This window comes from Diorhabda carinulata, chromosome 2, assembly GCF_026250575.1.
Source record: "Diorhabda carinulata isolate Delta chromosome 2, icDioCari1.1, whole genome shotgun sequence".
In the NCBI taxonomy this organism is placed as follows: domain Eukaryota; kingdom Metazoa; phylum Arthropoda; class Insecta; order Coleoptera; family Chrysomelidae; genus Diorhabda; species Diorhabda carinulata.
In genome coordinates this window covers 5,448,559-5,472,046 of record NC_079461.1, presented here as the reverse complement: position 1 = coordinate 5,472,046, position 23,488 = coordinate 5,448,559, and the positions used below count along the sequence as shown (strand labels likewise).

General features: G+C 32.0%; 1 protein-coding gene across 2 annotated transcripts in view; it reads right to left on the bottom strand.

Moving 5' to 3' along the window:
- The window catches only part of LOC130904190 (uncharacterized), a 70,379-nt gene that overhangs the window by 9,325 nt on the left and 37,566 nt on the right, over positions 1–23,488 (bottom strand). Inside the window, exon 2 of one of the 2 annotated variants that reach the window (XM_057816812.1) lies at positions 5,511–5,606. The exons of the other annotated variant lie outside the window; for it this stretch is intronic. Coding sequence (XP_057672795.1) covers positions 5,511–5,606 — 96 coding nt within the window. The remainder of the gene's footprint in view (positions 1–5,510; positions 5,607–23,488) is intronic. 2 annotated transcript variants of the gene reach the window in all.

Here is a 23,488-nt window from a genome sequence, read left to right as displayed (position 1 = left end):
CTCAATTCGTTAATTTATACTTTTGCTCCGAAGCACCTCTATTCTGGGCCAAAAGTGGTTGAAATCACCACGTTCATTGCTGTCTAAAAGGATTCAAATTTATTTTGAAGACCTTGGGAACCGTGAGAGTGAAAATCTGCCAACAAGCTAAAGGATACGTTTAACAGCGTGATAGCTCTCGGGTCGACTGTTCAGACGCATGAGTGATGTAAAACAGGTCCAAATCGCGAAAAAAAAAGAAGAAGCCGCTCGCGTGACTTCCAAGAAGAACATGAATGCCTACTGTATGATCCAGGCATAGACGATTTACGGTGAGATGAAATTTCTAGTATAAATCACATGCGCGAACTTTCAAATGTTATTCTCGTAAAACTATTTTGCCAAGCGGTGACCACGATATTTATACAGCATCTTTTATGTCATTATTATATTTTGAGTCAGTGATTGAACTATGAATATCATGATTGCTTCAAGTATTTTTAACTACGAGCGAAAAAATGAGGAATAAATATAATATAATTTTCAAAAGTGTAAGAAAAGTCAATTTTTGTTATTCCGAACTCACTTTAGCTCAATTGCTAATCTTTAATATGAAGATTAAAATTCCGTTTGGTTTTTTAATTACATATTAGCAGAATAGCCGCAATCTTGGTCACCGTCAAGAACTGATTGCTCAACAGAATTGTGTCAGAATTGGTATAAAAAATTCCGTTCTGGAGTTTTTCCCCTTAAAGATGAGCAACGTTCTGGACGGCCTACTGAAGTGGATGATGACCATATCAAAGACACAATTGAAGAGGATAGATATATAACTGTATCGCACACAATAATTGAAAACACTTAAAATATCTTGGGCTAGTTAATAAGCTAGATATTTGAATACCTCACGAATTGAAAGAAATTCATTCAATACAAAGAATCAACATTTGATGCACCTTAAGCGAAATGAAACCAACCCTCCCTTTCTTGAAAATAATTCTCACTGGTGGTGGAAAATAGGTCCTATACAGTAACATAGTTCGAAAACGACCATGGAGCAAACACGATGAACCAGCACAAGCCACATCGAAAGTTGAAAAACAACAAAAAAAGCACATGCTGTCAGTTTGGTGGGACTACAAAGATGTTGTGTTTCTTGAGCTATTTCAAAGGAACCAAACGATCAATTCTGATGTTTACTGTCAACAATTAAAGAAACTGGATGAAGCAATCCAAGAAAAACGGCCAGAATTGTGAAATCAGAAAGGTTTAAGTCCTCACACACCTTTGGCAACTCTTAAGAAACTATTGAAGCTTGGCTTGACAGTAATACCACATCTCCAATACAGCCCTGATTTGGCACCATCTGATTCCCATTTATTTCGAAGTTTGCAGAATTCTTTGATTGGTGAAACTTTTACAAATGACGATGACCTTCAATCTAGTTCAGTTTTCTGCTGATAAGGACCAGAAATTTTATAAGCGCGGAATCATGAAGCTGAAAGAAAGATGGCAGAAAGTCATTGAGCAAAATGGAAAATATATAATTGATTAAAAACTATTCCTTGTTTAAAAAAAATGTTCTATTTTATACTACAAAATCGAAATTACTTTGTTGCCAACTATAATAATATATACTGAAAATGTAGTTTTAGAAATACGGGAGTTTATAGAAAAAACTTTACGGAATCTGGAAATTGGCGTACATCGCCACCAATAAATTATCCAATCAATACTTTTTTGTACTCTTTTAATTTGTTTAGAAAGTAATAATTGCCATTCTGAATAATGGCAATTTGAATTATGAGTTATGTTTCGTTTTCAAATTTTATTTTACAAGGTACGTTATTTAATTTGTCTTGTATTTTTAATCTCAGCGGGTTGTACAATTATTTAAATAGCTCTTTAATACATAAATTACTATGGTGAATGAACTGGTAACCACATAAAAGCAGAATCGAATTAAGGGGATTTTGAAGTAGATTATAATTTAGAAAACTAAAAGCTAGCATTTTCTATAGTTTCCTTTAATTTCTTAAGAAAATAATATCGAAAACCTCGAATTTTCAATTGTGAAAAGCAGTTAAATGATTTGAATTATTTCGGTTTGAATTTTTTTAAATTAAAAACATTTTCTGTGACACCGACTAATAAATACATAAACCAGAAGACTTTTTCGTCATTGTTTATTATTTAAAATTAGTAAAAATTACCATTTCATGTGCGGGAAAATTTAGTAGAATAATTCGAATAAATTATCATTTCATTTTATGAATATTTTTGAAACTTTAATAGAACAAACAATAATTTAAGTGATTATTAAAGAGGCATTGTTTATAGATTTAAATACGCACCTGCATAATTGCAAATAAAATCTAATTCATTAATGCAATTATTTTATGATTCACTAGAACGAAATTAAAACCGATATATGGTTAAACAAATAAACATTTTTCGAAAGTTTATGGATTTTATAGCGAAGGAGTGAAACGGCAGATTCGAGAGTGTAATTTTTATGAACCAATAATTATGTAGGCACAGCAAAACACCAGCTGCTCCTTTAGATATTTTTTCAATCGGAATTATGAAGTAATTTTACACTTAGTTTAGTTTGAATTGTTATAACAATAGTTTATTCAAATATCGAATTGTTTGAAAAATATATCGATGATGAAGGAAGAAAAGTGTAGGAAACAGAATTGGTAAACCAAAACCCTCTGAAGGTTCATTCCACTGCAAAAAGTTTTCCTTTCACAACTTGAACAAAATTACTGTAAAGCATTTGAATTTCAGTGGAACCAGGCTAACACTTTAAAATTGCCTTTTTAGAATCTTGTTTATGAGTGAAGATTTTATCTAGTGGAGAAAAAACTAATTTCATCTACTTTTAGAATGTTTTATCGTCACAAGCATATCCAAGGAACGATTACGGTTAGAGATCTGTAGGGACTTAGGGACAACATGCTTCAAGTCAGCGCAGTTACTGGTTCATAGATAATAAACCTAGTAATTTGACACTTATTTGATTAAGGTAGTTTTATTGGTGATAACAACAAAAGATCAGAGCAGGATATAAAATATAATTGACCAGCGGATTATTATGATGAAATGTTCTTTGTTTTAATGTGCACCAATAAAAAACACGTTCATGGAATAAGTTCAAGTTATTTTAAAACATAATCCAGCTCAAATTATTGAATAATATTATTATAAAGAAAATATGCTACAAATTAGCTAATGATAACTGTAAAACACGTAGTTTATTATTACTTCTTGTATATGATTGTTGGATTTATTTTGAGCAAAAGATTTTATCATAAGTATATTTTTATATTAACCTCGATATTCGGTATAGATAAAGTCCATTGCTGCTTTTTGTATTCGTAAGCACTATGAGGTTATTGAAGGGGTGCTCATCCCATAGAAATAAAACTGTTTTTTCACCCAAATTATTATTAAATTAACTTCAATATTTGCTAATATATGCTTTGCTTGTTTTTCACATTAGCAAACAATATGAGCTCACTGAAAAGACCTTAAATCAATCTAAATAAAGCTGATAAGCTACTTTATTGTTATCATCGGCTCTAAAAAATTGGTCAGAAAAATAGTTCTTTGAAATATATTACCGATGAAAACCAAAGCCATTGAATTCCCGGCATAACGGAAATCCACATTATTTCAAAGTAGTTAACAATGTTTTTAGAAATCGTCAAACTGAGATTTTTATGAAGCTGCTTAACAAACCCAATTTTAGTCTAATTATTTCCTCATTAAAGAAAATATTCCCGAGATTTGAAAATTCTTCACCATTACCTATACCAACAAAATTATAAAAGAAAGAAAAATAGTTCATATGAAGAAAAAATAATTCTAGACAAGTATCTGAGGAGATAGTTGAAAAACGAGCTGCTTTGTTGGAAGATGAAGATATTAGGGAAGTCGTAGATTTACGTTCGTGTATGAGTTAGGACAGTAACAGGGAAGTAAATAATCAATTTTGAATCAATTGATGATATGATTAATCGATCAAATTTTAATACACAGATAAATAAAATAAGTAGAGTTTTAAATTAAAATCAGGCAACAGCTCTTTCGAATGAGCTTGATACATGTACGAAGTCGTCTTAAGCAGCCATAAACCGATGGAGGGTGGCAAGAACTTTTCCTTTTTCTGAAATTCATTTGCGTCGTTCTTTTGATGTTGTATAATTTTTTGTAGGAAATTTAATTTTTACAAATCACGGTTTTACAAACAGGTCTTGAAACCGACACTAATTTCTAAAGAGCAGCGTCGTTTTCATGTTGTCCAGTTTTTTAGTGTTTGAAACAACCATTGCGCGGTGCTGTTATCTATGGATGGGTGTTGGTAGGGTAGAGATAGGAATTTGGATATAGAGCATACAACCTAAAATCGGAGAACGTCACCTGAGTAAGTTATTTCGTGTTTTTCATATTTATTATAAGTCATTTGAAGTTGATTATCCAATTTTCCTATCCCGCGATCACAATGTCGACCTGGTGGCCACAGAATGAGTTAACTAAGCCACCCCCCCTACCTTCGTTTCAAGACCTGTATGTAAAAATATGCTACAAATAGAACGTGTACAATACATAAAGTAATAGTTTTTTATTCACACTGGATTAATTTTTCGAAATCTCATTGTATCTCAGCCTCTCTTATTGATCCAGGAAACCCAACGTTTTTTATAATCCACTATTGTAGTGTTTATTGATGTAGATCAAGAGTTAAATTGCATAGCTTCTGCCCCACCCTATATTATTAATTACTACACAGCCCTGTACGGAAACTAGTGAGGAGTATAGCTTACCTCTACTAAGTTCCAAATAGTTTTTGAATCTAGAGTTATCAATGAGCCGGAGGAACTTTTCGTAATCTCCGTCAGAGTGGATGTCTTTCGATTTGTTCCATCTCATCTTCCACTTTCTTCTAGCAACATTTTTCTACATCACAGAAAGATTCAGGGCCAATAAGTTCATTAGTTTTGCTTGCTTCTTTCTCGGTTATTTCTGTTTGATCAGAAACACAGAATAAATGCTTGTACATAATCCTAGCAGTGAAGCCCCAAATTCCAGCTTGAGCTTCGGTGGTGGTATTAGAACCGTCTGTATACCAAGTATTAGTGTTTCCTTAGAAATATTGAGTGGTATATTGCTTTTTCAAGTCTTCCTTATTATTTAGCAACCTCCTGGTAAAGTTTATATACAGATTACAATTTCTATAGGCTATAGTTTTGGCGTTGCAAATATTCATATCCCAATATATTTTTAAATCATAGGTCACAGAAAAGGAGATTTCTGTCAGGAAAGGGCGTTAAATGTTCTCATTAAATTTATCTATGAATCTCAAAGAGCTCAACAACATGTATAAATAAAATGTTTGAAAGATAGATGTAAAGGATAAAAGTACCTACTGTCAAATATAAAGTTTTTAATATGTACAACAAAACTAAAGTTAAAAAATGGTACTTGATTTCATGCATAACAATGAACATGCATATGTTACAGACCTGGTAGGTACCGTGTAGAGTAGTACCCCGGCGGGTAGCAATGGTACTGATACAGACGAGTATAACTCGGCGGGGCAGGAGGATACGTCGCCAGATCTGAAATATATACAGCATTGTGCAGACTATATACAATGTGGTATAGTATAATATGCAAATAAGGTTTTATACACATATATATTTTATAATAGATTTTATCCGGATGCAGACAAAATTGTTTTTTTTTCTCAATAATAATAGTTGGCAAAAAATAAACTCTCGTTATTTTAGAAGATCAGAGAGTAATATGAAATTAACAAATGATAATTATTCATCAAATTTTCAGTATTTCTGAGTATTTATACGTTCTTAAATGTGCGTATACGAGGGTTGTCTTAAAAGCTTCTACTTAACAAGAAAACAAGACATTTTTCTTCATAATAATTTCTATTTTCCAGCATAGTCTCCTTTTGAGTCTTAATACTTAGTCCAATGATGTTATAATCTTTTAAACCCTTAAGCCCAATAAGATTTGCCAATTTCTCCGTCAAAATAGGGGCTGACGTCCTTGTTTTATGAAAATATCTCTCCTGCAAGTTAAACTTCATGGTTGTGGAGCAGGAAAATGTTGGTGGCGAGTAGAACTTCTAGTGAATAAGGTGGATGTTCAAACAACTTGAAGTGCAATTTGGGAATTATAGCCATAACGTTCACAGAAGTAAGAATAGGTGCGTTATCCTGAAGGAAAATCACTTTTTTTCAAAATGCAGTCGCTCTCCTGTTATTGTTTTACTTTGAGATAGCATATTCCCATGACTACACTTTTTCTGGGCGATGAAACCGCTTTTTTCGGAGCATGATCACTATTTGCAATCTACTGACTGTTTTCTCATTTGATGAGTATAGTGGTAGATCCAGGTTTCATTCATTTCCCTTAAACTGCGCCAATAAAGCATGGAAAATATTCATTTGACTCTCCGTTTCACGTCATTCAATAAATCGTGTGACTGACACACAGATGGCGCTGCCATTGTAAATTCCATGTGATGTTTATGAAGTACCAACTTTCAAAAGACAGCGTTTACTCACAGTCGATCAAAAACCACAACGTATTGATGATCAGTGCAATGTTTGGCCGTGTTTACACGTAATAAATCAGATTTTTGGCGTCGATATGTGACAATGGATGAAACATGGATCCATCACTTCACTCCGGAATCAAAACGATCATCATCTGAGTGGACTGCAGCCGGTGAAATACGTCCAAAGCATCCAAAGGCACAATAGTAGGTTATGGCTTCAGTATTTTGGGATACGCATGGAATATTGTTCATTAAATATCTCCAAAAGGTAGAGACAATTAATCCAAAAGATAGAGATCTGGTCCTCAGAGAGTACTGGCTAGATACTGGTGTTAAAAAATATGCTCGCCGGTAAGAAATTCAGCTCAAATGAAGTAGCATTCGCCGAAACTGAAGGCTTTTATGAGGCAAAAGACAAAACCTTCTACAAGCACGGCATCGAGAAGTTAGGGAAGCGTTGGAATGATTGCATTGCTCTTGAAGGAGATTACATTGATGGATAGAATCGATTGTTTTTCTTAGTTGAGTTGGGTAGAGTCACACGACTCATTTAGTGATGTGTCTCATTCCTCTTCAATTTGCATAGGAGTATTTTTTCCCCGGGTGTCAACGACAGCTGGGATGTGCAATGCTGTCATGGGCTGTGTGGGGCTCGCACCCGCATTACCCATTACAAAGGCGTTTCGAATTTAAGATTAAAAATTTAACTCCAACCCCATATTATTTTTTTCTTATTTTTAGAAATATCTACACAACGAATCGTCTTCACAATTGTATTGAGGGTAGAAAGAAGGAGAACAATCTGTGTATATGAAAAGCATGGAATGCTTTAAATGAAGGCGTTACTAGTCTATATGATGTACTTATGCTATAGTAAGATATCGTGTGAATAAATGTCTCGTAAATGGAATATTTAAAATAAAAAACGTATTCACATTATGCGAATGTATACCACTTTCTCAGTGGATAGATATTTATTAGTATCATTGGATATTTAAATATAATAAATACGTTCTAATATAGAAACATAAAGTGAAAGTTTAAAACGTTCGAATGAATTTTCCTCCTCGATAGAAAGTGTCACAGTAATCCAGATTGCGCGGTGTGTCCGTAATTATCTTAACCAAATTACCACACAACAACAAACAATAAAATGAAAAAATATTTTTTTATTTGATCTGGTTACTTATACTGTTTTGGTTTTTGTTGAATCTGTTTATTCTTACAGGTGGTTTTCATCAGTTTAAACTCAAGTGTGTTTTGGTCTGTTGAGTATTAAGTGTTTATTATTTCAATGGCTTTACGCTACAATGAATTTTTTCACTTCACTAACTGAATTTCCGATGTTTGGAGTTGCATCCACGACGTCCGCAGATTGCTCAATCGAGAAATTATTTGTGAACGCACACTGTTCATTAACACTACGCCGACACTCACATTTACACTGACTGTCTGACAGACAATACGAACTGAAAAAATAAACGTCGACGGTTGTTTTGCAAAATTACCCAATTTTGATGTGACGACAAATTTTGTTTTGATAGGCGTCAAGTATATATTCTAAATAAATTTCTCTTACAGTCTGAAAATAATTCAATACTATGAAACTCATTAATGTGAGTTTTTAAGAGCTTTGAATCGTAAAATACCGAATGTTGTTTAGCAACTTGTTTTACCTTGCATTATTATCGTCAATAATTCATATTTTTCGCCTCTCATTATACGTCCCACTATTGACGTATAGAATGTTCATTGATTAGAGAATAAATATTCTCCAAAATTAGTAACTAATAATTAACCTGCTAGAGATGCACAACTTATCCTGCAGCTAATATCTAACGAAAGATTTATAATTCAAATGTATTATCATAACTGCCACATAAACTAATTTCAGCCATAGGCAATTAACTTGAAAACAATTTACCACCAGCACTGTCCATATTAAGTAACCAAAATTCGTAGATATCATCAATAAATACCGTATCAATCATTTAGTTATCATTTAGTTGCATAATAAAATAAAAATACAGTGAATTCTAGACAAGTTTTAGGTTGACAGGTACACAGATTTTGGTTTTTTGGTGCTCATATTTCGCTACATGATTTTAATTTATTTTAAACGTCTCGTTAACGTTACTTTCTCCGTTATAATCCAATATAAGACGTTAGAATGAACTTTTACATGCATATATTTTGTAATCATATTAATATCAAGGTGAAGGTAAAATAAGGAGCACGCACTTATAAAATATTCTTTTACCATTTTATATTACCGGTAGTATCGCTAACAGTGGCAACTCGTGGTGAAAAATTTTAAATGTTTTGTGATATTTCCTTTAAAAACATACCTAGTAAAAGTTTGATTATATTACAGTATATTGTTATTATGTTCAAATAGTCCTAAAGAACTAGACAGGTCGCGAAAACAAAGCTAAAGGGTGATCCAACCAAAACGCACGATGTTAATTGTAAATAAAACAAAAAGCTTTCAGAGAATTATCTTAATATTTTTTATAATGATAGAAAGATGTATGACAATTATGTGTGAAATAAAATATCGGCCAAATGCTCGCCACGGCTTCGGTGGCATACCTCTATCCGATGGTCCATATTTTCAATGATTCTGAGATATAATTGAGGTTCAATATCGTTAATATGCCGAATTATTTCATCCTTTAGCTCTTGAATTATTCTTGGCTTATTGACGTAGACTTTTTCTTTCAAATATCCCCAAAGAAAGGAGTCCAACGATGTCAAATCACATGATCGTGGCGGCCAAATAACATCGCCACGACGTGAGATAACACGACCATTGAATTTCGTTGGCTGTGTGGCAAGAGGCACCATCCTGTTGAAACCACATACCGTCCGGGTCCATATCCACAGTTTCCAGTCACAAGAAGACCGTTATCATCTCGTGATAGCGAACACCATTCACGGTAACTGCTTGGCCGACCTCATTTTCGAAGGATGACGTCGCAGGCCAATAAATCGCACCAAACAGTCACTCTTGGTGGATGTATCGACTTTTCAACAACCATGTGCATTGATTGTTTTGCTTTGTGGTAGGAAACCAATCAGCAAAAAAAAACGGTGCACAAGAATTTTTGAGGTGTCAAGTTTAGTTTATGCTCAACTTTCGTTAAGAACGAAGTGTCCCTCCATTTAATTAGTGCTTGTTTTGTATTAGCGACGCAATTTCTTAAAGCTCTCGCAGTCAACATGTGCATTGATTGTTTTGCTTTGTGGTAGGAAACCAATCAGCAAAATAAAAACGGTGCACAAGAATTTTTGAGGTGTCAAGTTTAGTTTATGCTCAACTTTCGTTAGGAACGAAGTGTCGCTCCATTTCATTGATTGCGGTTTAGTGATGTGTGTAATTAAGAAATAATCAAATCATTTATGGAGTATGGAGTATGTAGAATATTGATAAAGACATTGAATGTCAGAATATTATTGCCTCTATACAATATTTTAAATAATTATTATTCATTTACTCATATTTGTTTTTGTTTTTCTGCATTAAGTTTCCTGATTATATCATTATATCCTCTTTTATTTTATAGATTTATGCCTAGTGATAATTTTTGTGTTTTATCACATCAAATAATTTGGAAAATATTTATGAGGAAGATAATTTTTCAAACGTTAAAGCTTCAAAACTATTTCCAAACATACAAAGTACCTAGTGAGGATGAAAACTTTAACCAACTCGTATTTTGGATAATTTGTTATATTCGATTGACCCTTGTACTATAATCTACTAAAACAAAAGGGAAGAAATAAAAGAAATATCTGGAAGCAGGAGGAGAGAGTGGAAATACTTCGTATACAGAATGTCAAATCATTCGAAGAAACCGTACAATTTATTATAGATTTTTTAAATTAATAGACTTTTAATAATTATATTGTTTTACTTTCAATAGCACACAAATCATATTGAACTTTCAAATATGCAAACAATATTTCTTATTGACAAATAACTGCACTAATAAAGAACTAGGTAACTGGAGCTTTCTTTACACGTTCAAATTGAAGTACCGCTGAGAATACAATCAACCTATAGACATACGATCAATACAGAAGCAATTAAAATCTGTCAATATTTATTATTGAAAAAATAGATTTATGATATGATAATCTGTTTCCAGACAGATTCAATAAATATACTGGAAGCAGTTATATTGCATTTAATAAATTATAATGAAATAAAAATGTCGAATACAGTAATCATGTAGACGAGGGCTTAGAAATATAAATTAGGTTATAAAAGCGCTGCTATTTACTATATAGAAATGTCACTTCACCACTATGATTATAAATTTACTGAATAACTTTTACAAAGTAATTACCACGACATATCAGTATCTGACTTGCTAAAGCCGCTACCACACGATGCTTCCAATGCATTAAAATCGTTATTTTACCCGCATTGAAACGAATTTGGAACCAATACTTGTGGTGCAACTACACGCACCTCTTGTGCGTGAAGTCTACCTGTTTCGTATAGGAAACCAAAGCTGCTATTATCATCTGGTTTATTTTAAAAGAATTTTTATATGTTCTATGCTGTTCATCAATTTTTTACCACGTTTTCATTTTTTAGTAAGTAAGTTTAGCAAAAATTTCATACCATGTCAGAGCTGCTGCTCTTTTTTAAATTGGGACGTCGTATCAGTATTGGATTTATCGCTAAAAATACGTCAAATTGGTCAATAAACAATGCGGATTTTATTTTGACCAATGTATTGAGTATAAATCATTTGCGGATTAACAACTCTCAAGAAAACTGTATTTATGAAGAGCAGATAGGAAAATGTCCGTCGAAGAAACATGTTTTCCGAAAACTTGCGAAATATCCTCAAAGAAGCACGTTTTTTTTCTCGAGTAGACAGTATTTTGTAGGTAAACAGTTGATTTAGCCTGGAAAGGAAGTTTATTGGAAATTAGTGAAGTCTGACCAAGCTCTTTTCATCTAATGAAAATAGGTTAACTTAAACTCAGGTAAAGCTATAAGGTTATCCTTGTACCTTTGTGATCTGATTGGTTCATCATTTAACAACCTTAAAAAGTTTGATAAACTTCATTGCACCAATGGAAATTAATCCCCAATAGAATTGTGAATTGCTTGAGAGCATACTTACAGACTGACTAAGAATACTGCAAAAATACTTAGTATCAGCTGTATTGGGTCCAATGAAACAGGTCTAAAAATATTTACGAATTTTTCAGCGCACCTAATATGTTGGGAGGCTATCAAGGCATTATAATGTCGTTGATTTACCATTGCTTTCCGAGAGGTGTATTTCCAATTTTGGATGTCAGTTGGATCCAGTTCTGAACTTAGTTTGCGACACAAAAATCCTTGGGATTACATTGACGTTTTCCAGATAAAATGAGATTTTCTTTACAAAGTGGCATCAGGACACTTTTGTTTTTTTCGAATAATCTCATTTTCCCAGCACAATTTCAATGGGAACTCAAGGAGTTTTCTATAATTACTAAATACTTAGTAAACTCTTTCAGTACTTCAAAAGGCAGGAATCAGAAAATCGCGGACTAGCCTAACACGACCTAACCTCACTTCGGTCCAATCCTTCCTGGTCTTACACTCCAACTACACCATAGTGACAATTTCTATTGCCTGGATTTATCCCTTGAATATTATTGTTATCAATATTTTTAATAAAATGTTTGTAAATCGACGTATCTGATTATTGTAATGTTTCGTCAGATATGTTAAGTCAATATTCATTTGGAAATTAACGGCTTGTATCAACTTTACAAAAAACCCATGCCTTGCGATTTAATTATACAAGATTTAAAGTACAATATTTGATACAAAACTTTGAGAAAAAATTCCATATTCATAAAACACTTATTCGGAATATATAATTAAAGAAAATATTTTCATTAACGATGTAATAGTAGCTACTTGGTTTTAATTTTCAACTGTTTTTATTCTATCCGCTTGTTTGTTGTATATGGTATCCGGTTAAAGGTCATTTAATTGATCAAAATAAACGTATTAAATAATTACTCACTTGATATAATCTAAATTATTAGATCGTATTGACCTCTCACCTTCTAAGCCTTTTTGTGAACGTCCATGACACAATACTTATCCGTTCAAATAAATTGTGAACTAGAACACCAACAAACTAAATGAATTTGTTGCTTTCCCATTCATTATTTTACGAAACATCAAGGAACTACCGCTCTTACTGCTTAGGATTAAAATCAAAATTTAGAAAGATGTGAGTCGGATGTGACTCAAATCTGTAGATGATAAATATTATCAGACCTGAACCACCATATACTCAACATTTTTTCTATGAGTTTGGTAGCTAGGTACTTTATAAGATTGGCATATTCTAGTTTTGGAAAAACGAATGCATTAGAAATCGAAGATGCGGTTTTAACTTCAGTAAACTGCCTGAGTTTCTAAGTACAAATTCCAGGTTTCTAAAGGCATCATCAAGGATAATATTAATATGCTCAACAAAGTTGAATTTCTTATAAAATCTTTGGATGTTGCAGATATTTCAAGGATGGGGAGAAGTTTTTTAGTGGGAGATATTAGTATTAGATTTTGAAATGTTGAGTGCATTTATATACTACCTCTCATACATTGAATCTAAATCAGATTGAAGTAAATGACATTTATATTTATATATTTATATTATAATGTAACCTCAAGACAATGTCATTTAAAATATTGGAGGTAATAACGACTGATAAGAACTGATTCCTGGGTGACACCACGAGTTGTGTTGATTTCTATGGAGTTGAAACCATAATAAATAATTGTAATTTTTCTATCCGTTAAGTTGGTAATAACAGTGATTATTATAATTCTAATTTGACCGTTATGGCACGCGTGATTTTGAAGGAAACGTTTTTCTAAATGTCATGTTTCAAGTCCAAATTCTGTTTGTGTGATAAAATTCAAAACACTTTTGGTGAAAAGCTCAACCTATGTAATAATGAGTGAGACAGTAACGACGTCAAATAATGATACCAACGCATCATACTCAATTTTCCGAGAAGACTTCTTGAAAGTGTTCTGTGTTGCGGCATCCTTTCAAGGTGGTGTGGCTTACCTCTTGATGTCAGTACATGCAGTGAATCCACACATACTGAGGTCGATATTTCATATTGATCCTTATTATTATATTTGGGTTACTATGTTGTATGGAATAGCGATACTGATATCTTCCAGACCATCTATGAGACCCATATCTCCAGTAAATAGAATAGCATTCGGTGTTTTGGGATCACTTATGTTTTGTCATGCTAGTATGGATTGTTTCGAATGGATAAACTCAATTTACGCTCATAGACCGTATATAAGAACTTTTATGGGTTTTTTCAGCGGCAGAATAATGATGGTTCATTTATTAGCATTTTTATATCACATGGATACAAGGACGAACATACCTGGCGTACATGTTCAAAGAGATCGAGCCTTTGAACAGATGTATAATAATCCTTAATTGGGTATCAAATTTTTCATAAATCTGATTATATAATTTGAAAAATAACATAAAACTAGTTAAATCTAGAAATATCCACACTTCGAAACAAGTTTGCCAAAACTTTGTCCTGGAATACAGCTTCAGAAGACATGTAGTTTTATAGCACTTTTAATTTGGAATTGCATTGAAAACAATAATTGAAACCTAACTCAAAATATAAGAAATTAAATAATGTTGAAGATGTGATAGCTACATCATAAATCACCGAATGCCTAAGGTTTGTACAAATAAATATTTCGATATTTGTGCTAATTAATATGTCATCTAGTAACATTACAATTACCTATAGCCAGTAGTTCGATACGGCGAGTAGACGATTTAATTGCAACTAATCAGGGCCAAAAAAATTGCTGAATATGTTGAAGTTGAAGTACATTTATAAATCAGAACGATTATGGACTTTTGGGAAGTGATATGAAAATATAAACAGTAATATTGTTAATTCGAAACTGAAGATCTTACTTAATCCTTTACACATTTTCAAAACAAAAAAAAAATAAACGGAACAAATTGAAAGAAAGAAGGAAATTATTTGGCTAGTGATAGATAATGAAAGGAAGACTTACTAGCTGCAAACGTGATAACAGTGATCGAGTGGTTAAGAACGAAGTATATGATGATGGATATTGTCGAATATTCGGTGGTTGTAAAGGTTGTAATTCGGTATTGAAAGCTGTATTAATTAAGATTAAAGCTGGATTAAATAAGAAAATAAGAACAAAACTTATAATAAGAGAAAGACACTCATGAATATTCGTTTTTGCTTCAGAACAAAACAGATCGGTTGAAAATGTTTCACGTTTCAAATCAAGTCTGATATATTAAGAGCAACCTCAAAAAATCCTCAGCATAAATAAAGAAAAGAAATCAGGTTTCCTCATACCATTACTTAGTTCCAAGGTGAAAAGATCTGCTTTTGAATAAGAGAGGAACTCAGATTTTTCTACATTTCTTCGATGTGATTTTTGTGAATTATCAAATAAAATATTAAATGAAGAATTTTGATTAAAATGATATAATTTTGAACAGTTTAACCAAATCAATTCCAACATACCAACGTTGGTAGTAAATTCTCTCTTCACTATACTAGAAAGTAGTGAAAATGTTTAAGTTAAGCTCGCTTTTGATGGTTGTTCATTTACATCTGCGCCCAACCAGAAATATGTTAATTTCAAGAAATGTGAACAAACAAATTATGAGAAAAATAGTATTATAAAAAAAGTAATAAAAATATCATTACACATCAGATTTGCCTCTGAAAAATCTACTAATATTAACAAATTAAAGGACAAAATAATCATAATTTATTACGATCATGTTTTCTTTACCAATTTTTTTGAAGAACAAATTAATTCAATGTTCTATTGAAAGTTGCATTGGTTGGGTTATATTTTGATAAAGACTAAAAGAAGTCGAAACGTTGAATTTTTATCTGCCTTTAAAAAATTATGAAAGAAACTAATTTTGAATCAGTAGAGTCCTAAAATCCAGAACTTTTAAAAGCATAAACATATCCAAAAGGTCTATAAATAAGAAATTGAAAAAATTTATGTATTGAAATATTTCCTAGCGTAAGTATTTCTTATCAATAACATCTAAAGTGTTACTTTCACGCGATATCTTTTTCTCTAAAATGTCCATAATTATCGCGTGCAGTAATTATTACACGCATCAACAGTTTTATAAGGAAATTATTGCAATTTCTTGGTCTAAACAAGTCAGGTATAAATATTTTTTCTCTTTGGATTCTTAGATTTTGTCAAGTTGATTTGGAGCGACAGAGAAGCTTCTAGGTTGAAGTTTTTTTATGGAAACGTGTTTGACCAGTTTATATTTTAAATGATAGTTGTCTGTAATAATTAATTCGATAATTTATAAATAATCTTCAAGCATCAAGAATAATTGTATAATATAAAAAAAAAATAGTATCGCCAGAGGTTTATTATTTCACTTTTGATGTGCTACATAGACGGTACGAAATATTAAACCAAGAAGGAAATTACAGTGAAATGTCAGCTTTTCAGAACTAAGATTTGAAACAACTGGAGAAGGAATCATTTTCCTTTTTTTTCCGGTGCAATATTTTTTAGAAGACGCATTTTTATTTGTGGAATATGTAGGGGTGTCAATACAAGTTTAACCACAAGTAATTGCAGCAATTGCTTTAATAACACCATTAAGAACCTTTTTCTATAACTGGAGACGAAAAATGAATCCTATATCATACTCTAAACTTCCAAATGAATAAATAAATCACCACGAAGTACTATGAAGCCAGGATTACATCTCAATATGGCGCATTTCTGTGATTGGTAGAATATACGCGGAATTGGACATTTTGAAGTTTTCAAACTTGGATGGACAAACTGTTCGAATCGAAAATATTAGTGAATAGAAACGGTGTTATTCTGTACCACGACAATGCAAAACGAACCTTGAAACAAATAACTGAATTGGGGTGGGAGGTACTGCTTCACCCTCCATACTCGCCCCATATCACATCGTTAGATTTCTATTAATTCTTATCGCTATAATATTTTCTCAGTAATAAGAGATTTGAAAATTGTGATCATGTCCAAAATGTTATCTCAAGATAATTTACTCAAAAGATAATCGATTTTTATCAGCTGATACTGAAACTCTATATCCCAGATGCAAATATATTGTTAATAATGAACTAGAAATAAAAACTTGTCAACCGTTTGGAATTCATTTAGGAATGCGACATAATTTTTCGGTCCTTTTTTTATATAAACACCTTCTATTCACGAAAGCAAAGAGAGTATTGAAAAAGAATGAATATGAGAACAAAAACACCTAAGAAGATTTAAGAGTAAACAGTAGATACAAATATCTAAAAATTGAAAATAAGATGGTTGTGATAATGTATATTGTACAAGTACAAAACGCCAAAAGACGTTAATACTAAGACCAATCGGAAATAAAGAAAATAAAGAATAAGGAAAAAATAAGTGAACAATTACGACAAAATGAACAATGCAGTTGAATTATTAAGAAACTTCCAAACAGTGTTTATAATTATATAAATGTTGTTACTCTGAGGTTTTAGCAGATGGAAAAGTGATGCATTACGTTGAAATTAATCACCTCCTCTTCCAAAACCAACAATATCTATTATTGGTCAATATTTTTAAATTCTTCTGGTTCCATATAACTGGTAGCAGCTACAACAAGAATGTACCCATTACGATTACGAACCGGAACAATTCCTTCCGGCGTTTATTATGATTAAATTAATTGGTTTGCTTATTGTACTGACCGGTTGGATGGTACATATCTGCTTATTTCTTTTGTTGCAATTATAATATAGTCTGGTAGGATAACAATAATTAAGTTGGGTACTAAGCTACCGACAATATTTGTAGATTCATTATATGAATTTTATAGAAATAAATATTATTCAGTTTATGAAGAACATCTGTTAAGAACTTCATTCATCTTACCTACTCATACTTATTTTTCTTTCTTACTTATTCTTCACATCCGATGAAGAGTTTTATATTAATATAGAACAAAATGAAATTGTAAACTCGTGATTGTTCTGAACTGATCTTCTCAATATCTCTATTCCATTGTAAATTTTGAAGCATATTTCAGGGCCAGTTGCTTCACATTCTAATCCAAATAATTATTAGCCTCAAAACTTTACTGGAAACTTCTAATTGTTAGATAAATGTTACAGTTTTTTAACCCTAGTAGTTGAACTAACTACTAAGTATTTGTGATTTTATATGTGCTTAACAAATAGTATGGTTGGAAACACTATGAAAGATGCCTGTATAGCAATCATCCATCTTTTGATAAGGAAAGAAATAAGCGGTTTGTGAATTGTGTTTGTGAAAACGATCAGTACTTAATTCTCTTTAGTGTTTTGGTAAGGTTAATGTTGTCACTTGGGTTTGAAAATGGACCCTCAAGATCGCAGATAAAGATAATTTTTGTTATTAAAATGTTATCCTAATTAATATGATGTAATTTAACACTCCTTCTAAAAACTGGGATAAATGGATACCAACTTCCTTACGTCGTACGAATAATTCAAAGCTGCAAGTGCCCAAAAAACAAAAAACTTCGAAAATAAGCAATTCTCGACTGAAGTTGGTGGATATCCAATTTGCTATTGCAAGAAGAGAGAACTGTCATTTGTAGAAGAGAAGTAATCTTTAGAAAGGCAGAGGGTATATTGGGAATATAGAAAGAGAATGCTTTTATACGAAAACAAAATTTTACTTGTAGAGTTGACATTGAAAACAAAAACAATGTAAACAATAAAAGGTTACTCAAATAATATTTTATGTGTTTATATGATTTTCTTGGATTATTTCATGGTCTTCTCTTTAATTAATATTGCACCTCATGGCTGTAGATAATATAGTAGTACTACACTCCAAAGAGTCATTCAATGCAGTTTCTTGCACTTATTTGTGACTTATTATACAAATTTTTCTATGTGGATTGGGAAATAGAGCTACAAGTAAGGCCGCATGGGATATCCACTATCTCCAAGCAGTATACCTTCACGCTTTTCGCCAGCTTCAAACTTCATTTTTATTTGTGAGTTATTAAAATTGTGCCTGTCGTGATTGGATCCTGGCCGTATTGCCACAATACTTGATATTTTCAACTTTAGCATCACAGATTATTAAAAAGAAAGATGTAAGTAGTTTTCACACTTTCCATAATTCCACAATTCCATAAATTTCCTCAATACTTTTTCCGCGTTAGTCGAAGAAAATTTTATACATTTTTTTCTTAAAAAGCATAAAGCGGGAACAAATGTTTAATAATTTTTCAAAACAGTTGATTAGTTAATACCACTAAAGTCGCCAAGAACAAAATAGAAGCTACCTGTAGCCAGAAATTTGAAAGTTATCAATAATTCATTCATTGGTGAGACATCTCTTGATAAATGTCTACAAAAATATATCCATAGAAAGATTTATTAGGATATCAATTCACCGATTTGTTCGATTTTGTAAAGTTTGTTTTATTTTTTAAACAATAAATCGTGGACAAAAAATTGTAATGATAAATTTTATGTCGAACGGAATAAGTTCGTTCTCCTGGTATTTGCTGTATTTTTTCAGTTAATTCTTCATCAAACAAATCTTCTAAATCTTCGAAAGCATCTATTTATATATTCAATTATTTGTCACTACTGTCACATTGTGAAACTTGTGACTACCCAATAACTTATTTGGCAAATTACTCGAATTATTCAAGGGTTAATTTGTTAGTTAGTTAATTTTTAAATTTTTTATAGTGTCGTTCGAAAGATACTTCTTCAAAATCACTTCACAAGGTGATAAGATTAAAAACGGCGATTTTGTTGTCCAGTCTGGACAAAATATATTATAAAGAATGTGTCGGCCAATGTAGATACAAAGGATGTACAAATTCGCATAATTATTATTATTCATTTAATAGGTAACACCAATTAATAAGAAAAATAGAAAATTTACTGCAAGAACTGGTCTATAAAGTTGATCATCATGTTCTATAAATATGATTTATTGATTCCAGTAGTAACTTCTTGTTATATTCCTAATGCAAGTCAAGGATCTATAAATACTAGTTAACCTCAGTATTTAAATTGTATGGATTTGTTTCACATAATAAATATTTAATAAGACTAAAACTGGATTCGAGAAGCAGCATTCAGCGTTGCCAATGTCACGTTTTCGTTTTCGTAGAATCGGTAGCAAATCTAATAATTCCAGTAAAGTGAAAAAGCAACTTTAACAAAAATACGATTTTAAATAACCGATATTTGAAAAATATTTTCTATTATTCCTTGAGTGCTACAGCTTCTTAAAAATTCCCTTGCCTCACTTGAAATTTCCACTCGTCAGTGTTACAGGTTTTCTGCAGTTTTTCTGTAATCTAGTGAATAGTTGCAGCTGTACCCATCTTTTTGTCTACTATCACTAATTCATTAACGCTTTTTTCTTCGAACCATTTTCTATTCTTTAATTTCTAGCTCTCAATTCAGCCTGTCAAATGTAACAAGCAAATACTTCCCTAGTTTCCATCCCTTCAGAGGAAACTATTCCTTTGTCAGGGCCATCCCAAAAACAAAACGATATTTTTCATAAAATAGAATAAAGTAATTGATTGATATGAGACAGGAAAAAAACAATAACGTTAATGTTCCAAGTATGTTCATAGTGTAAGTTCCATATCTATTCATATGGTAGTTCCGATCATGCGCCGCAGTTACTTTATCTCAAACAGAAGAAAAGTACACTTCAAATTGCTGCTGCCGACGTGTTCCTTGTAGTGCTTCTTTATTACATCAGTCTTCATTGAAAATGCCTTTGCTTATGAAATTAAATCTGTGATTCGTTTTCCACATGCGAAGAGAATTAAATCAAGTGGAATCTTCTGGAAAATCTGCGAAATTACGGACAAAATATTAGTGAAACAATGATTCTAAGATAGTCAGATAGTTCAATGGAAGACGTGATCAAGTGCACGAGTTAGAACGATCTGAACGCCTGTCTTTTAATGAATTGGTTCACGCAATTTAAGATGATCTTGAACAAAACTGGAAGTTACTATCGAATTTCCGCAAAGCTCACCAGCATTAATTCATAAAATTGTTACTGAAAGACCGAAATTTTGAAAACTTTGGTCATATTAGGTATACAAAATTCTCACTGATTAGCACAGAAAACAACGTGTGGGCGAAACATGATATAATGAAGACAGTGATGATTTTCTTTCTCTGATATGAAGGATGGTATATCATGACATCCCACAAACTGAACTAATTTATTGATGGAAAGGATGGACACTTCGTTCCTAACATAAGTTAAGCCTAAGCAAATCTTGATACCTTGAAAATTCACGCGCACCATTTTTTGGGGCAAGAAAGACATTGTGACGATTGATTTCTTACCACGAAGCCAAAAAATCAATACACATGTTTACTGCAAATTATAAAAAAACTGCGCCTCGCAATACAGAACAAGCGCCGAGGATTATTGTCAAAAATGTTTGTTTTTTTACACGAAAATACTCGACGACACGAGATTATGTCGAAAAAACTCCTATAGGAATTTGGTTGAAACGTGTTTCAGTACTTCGTACAATTTGGATTTCGCTCCTAGTGACTTTCATCTCTTTTCACACTAAACTTTTCACTTGGTGGTCAACATTTCAACGATGATGACGAGCTGAAGGAGCATGGTTGAAATCACGGGTGGTAATCTTCTACGAAGGCTATGCTATTACAAGTGCTCACAAAATGTATGAAGCTATGTAGAAAATTAGTTTAAGAGCTCCAGATTTTTTTACAATATATATATTTTTTTTATCTATACACGTTATTTTATATAACCAAATAAAACTTATTTTGTGGATCTACCTCGTATATTAACAGTATATTCCAGTGAGTACGAGGGTTGATACTTTTGCCCCAACTTTGTCTCATTTATATATCAAAACAATTATCCTCACATTACATTTTAAACTATTAAGTATAAACTCTCGAGTCTAAACTTGTTGTGTAGAGTGTAAAGTGTAGATTGTAGATCCGAATTCGAAGAGTCACATCTCAGTATTAAAATGGACCGTGTCGAGCAATGCGCGGTGATCAAATCCTGATATTAAAAATAGTTACATTTTGAAATATACAGTAATATATGACATAAATTCAAATGCATTTTACACATACATTCAGTTAATTAACTCAGTTTAAGTAGATGAAAGTATGGTAAGTAACGTAAAAATGTGTAGAATATATTAATTTAAAAGAAGGAATTACATAATGTCTTTAAAGCATCTTAGTTGTGTCAAATAATAAACAAGATAGATAGTTTGAATAATGATTTATTGTTAGATACGTCGTTAATTTCACTCGTTTCAGTCGCATTAGTAATAAACAAATGCGCAGCTAATTTAAGTACTACTGTTGTTTCACTTATATTATCCTTATCTGATTGAAGTGTTCATCATATTGCGTTATGTAAAAGTTTACACGTTTCTGCTGTCAACTCTGAAAGTCTAACTAGTTTATTAAGCAATTCACAGATATGTGTTGAATAATAGAAGCATAGGTAGTGATTAACTGGAAATTCATATTAACAGGAACATTATTGAAAAGGTCTAGGAGTTTTTTGAAAAATTATGATTGTCTATTAAAAATTACGCAACGGAAAATTTATTTACAAAAGCTATGATCAGACAAATGAAGAAATGGTATAAAATTTTGACATAGTCATCTCAGTATAGGAGTTGGTTGGAACTGAAGATTTTGGCATCCTAAAACTATTCTTAAAATTCACATATAACTGGATGATTGCAAGTTTGCAAATCGGGGGTCAAATGTCACGAAAATCCATTTTTTTAACATTTTTTGCAAATATCTTGTCTTCTATGAGTTTTACGCTATTTGTAGTCGTTATCGATATTGTGGAGAATTTAATTCTCTACAACTTTTGTATCCATCATGTTCTTATACCTTGAACTGTTTTCGAGATAAAGGGCGTATAGCGCGCGGTCAGAGAATTATCTGAGATCAACTGGAAGTCTCGATCAAAAACTCGTAATATTAAGGTTTATAGATTTATTATAGTTAAACTTAATAGTCCCTCTGTCGCAGAAGTTTCTTTAGTTCTCTTTCAACGACATTTGTCTACAAGTCATTCATGATATCTGGGTCAAAGATTCCATCATCATTAATAACGGTCTGATATGGTATGGCATTGAGACGAGCTTGTCCATTACTCTGGAGGCGTGCTAAAGAGAACTGTAATCCGCTTTTCTGTATCTACATCTTGAGCCACAGCCACTTTTGCAGTTACAGAATATTGTATTGAGAAATTCATCTGGTGCAGGTGGTAAAATAATGATGATAGGTTTCAGGAATTCGTTACGCATTGTCCAAACCTATTTCTGGGATTCTGAATCATGCCTCAACCAAGTTTGAATTTGATAATAAACGCGATTGAAATATTATTGGTTAGCTGCTCCACTCGTTGGGGGAATATTTGATAACTGCACAGGTTTATTCGATTTTGATGACTTGACGTATAGTGCATGACGGAGATGATCTATACTATCCACAGATTTCGAAGCCTTATAAACTGCTAATGAGGTTTGCAGTTTTCTTCTTCAAATGCTGCAGCAAGTTTACGGATTTTGAAAAATATGTACTTAATTATTTTCTACTTCAAATGCTGTTAGTGTAAATGAGAATATAATTACAATGTAATTCAAGTGTATCCCTTAGTAATTTTTCAATTACCTAAAGAGATTATTGAATTGAATTGATATATTTTAGTATTATTACAAAGAAAGATTGAATCTATAAGTTTATTATGATTATTATATATTTAGCAATAAATTATAATATTAA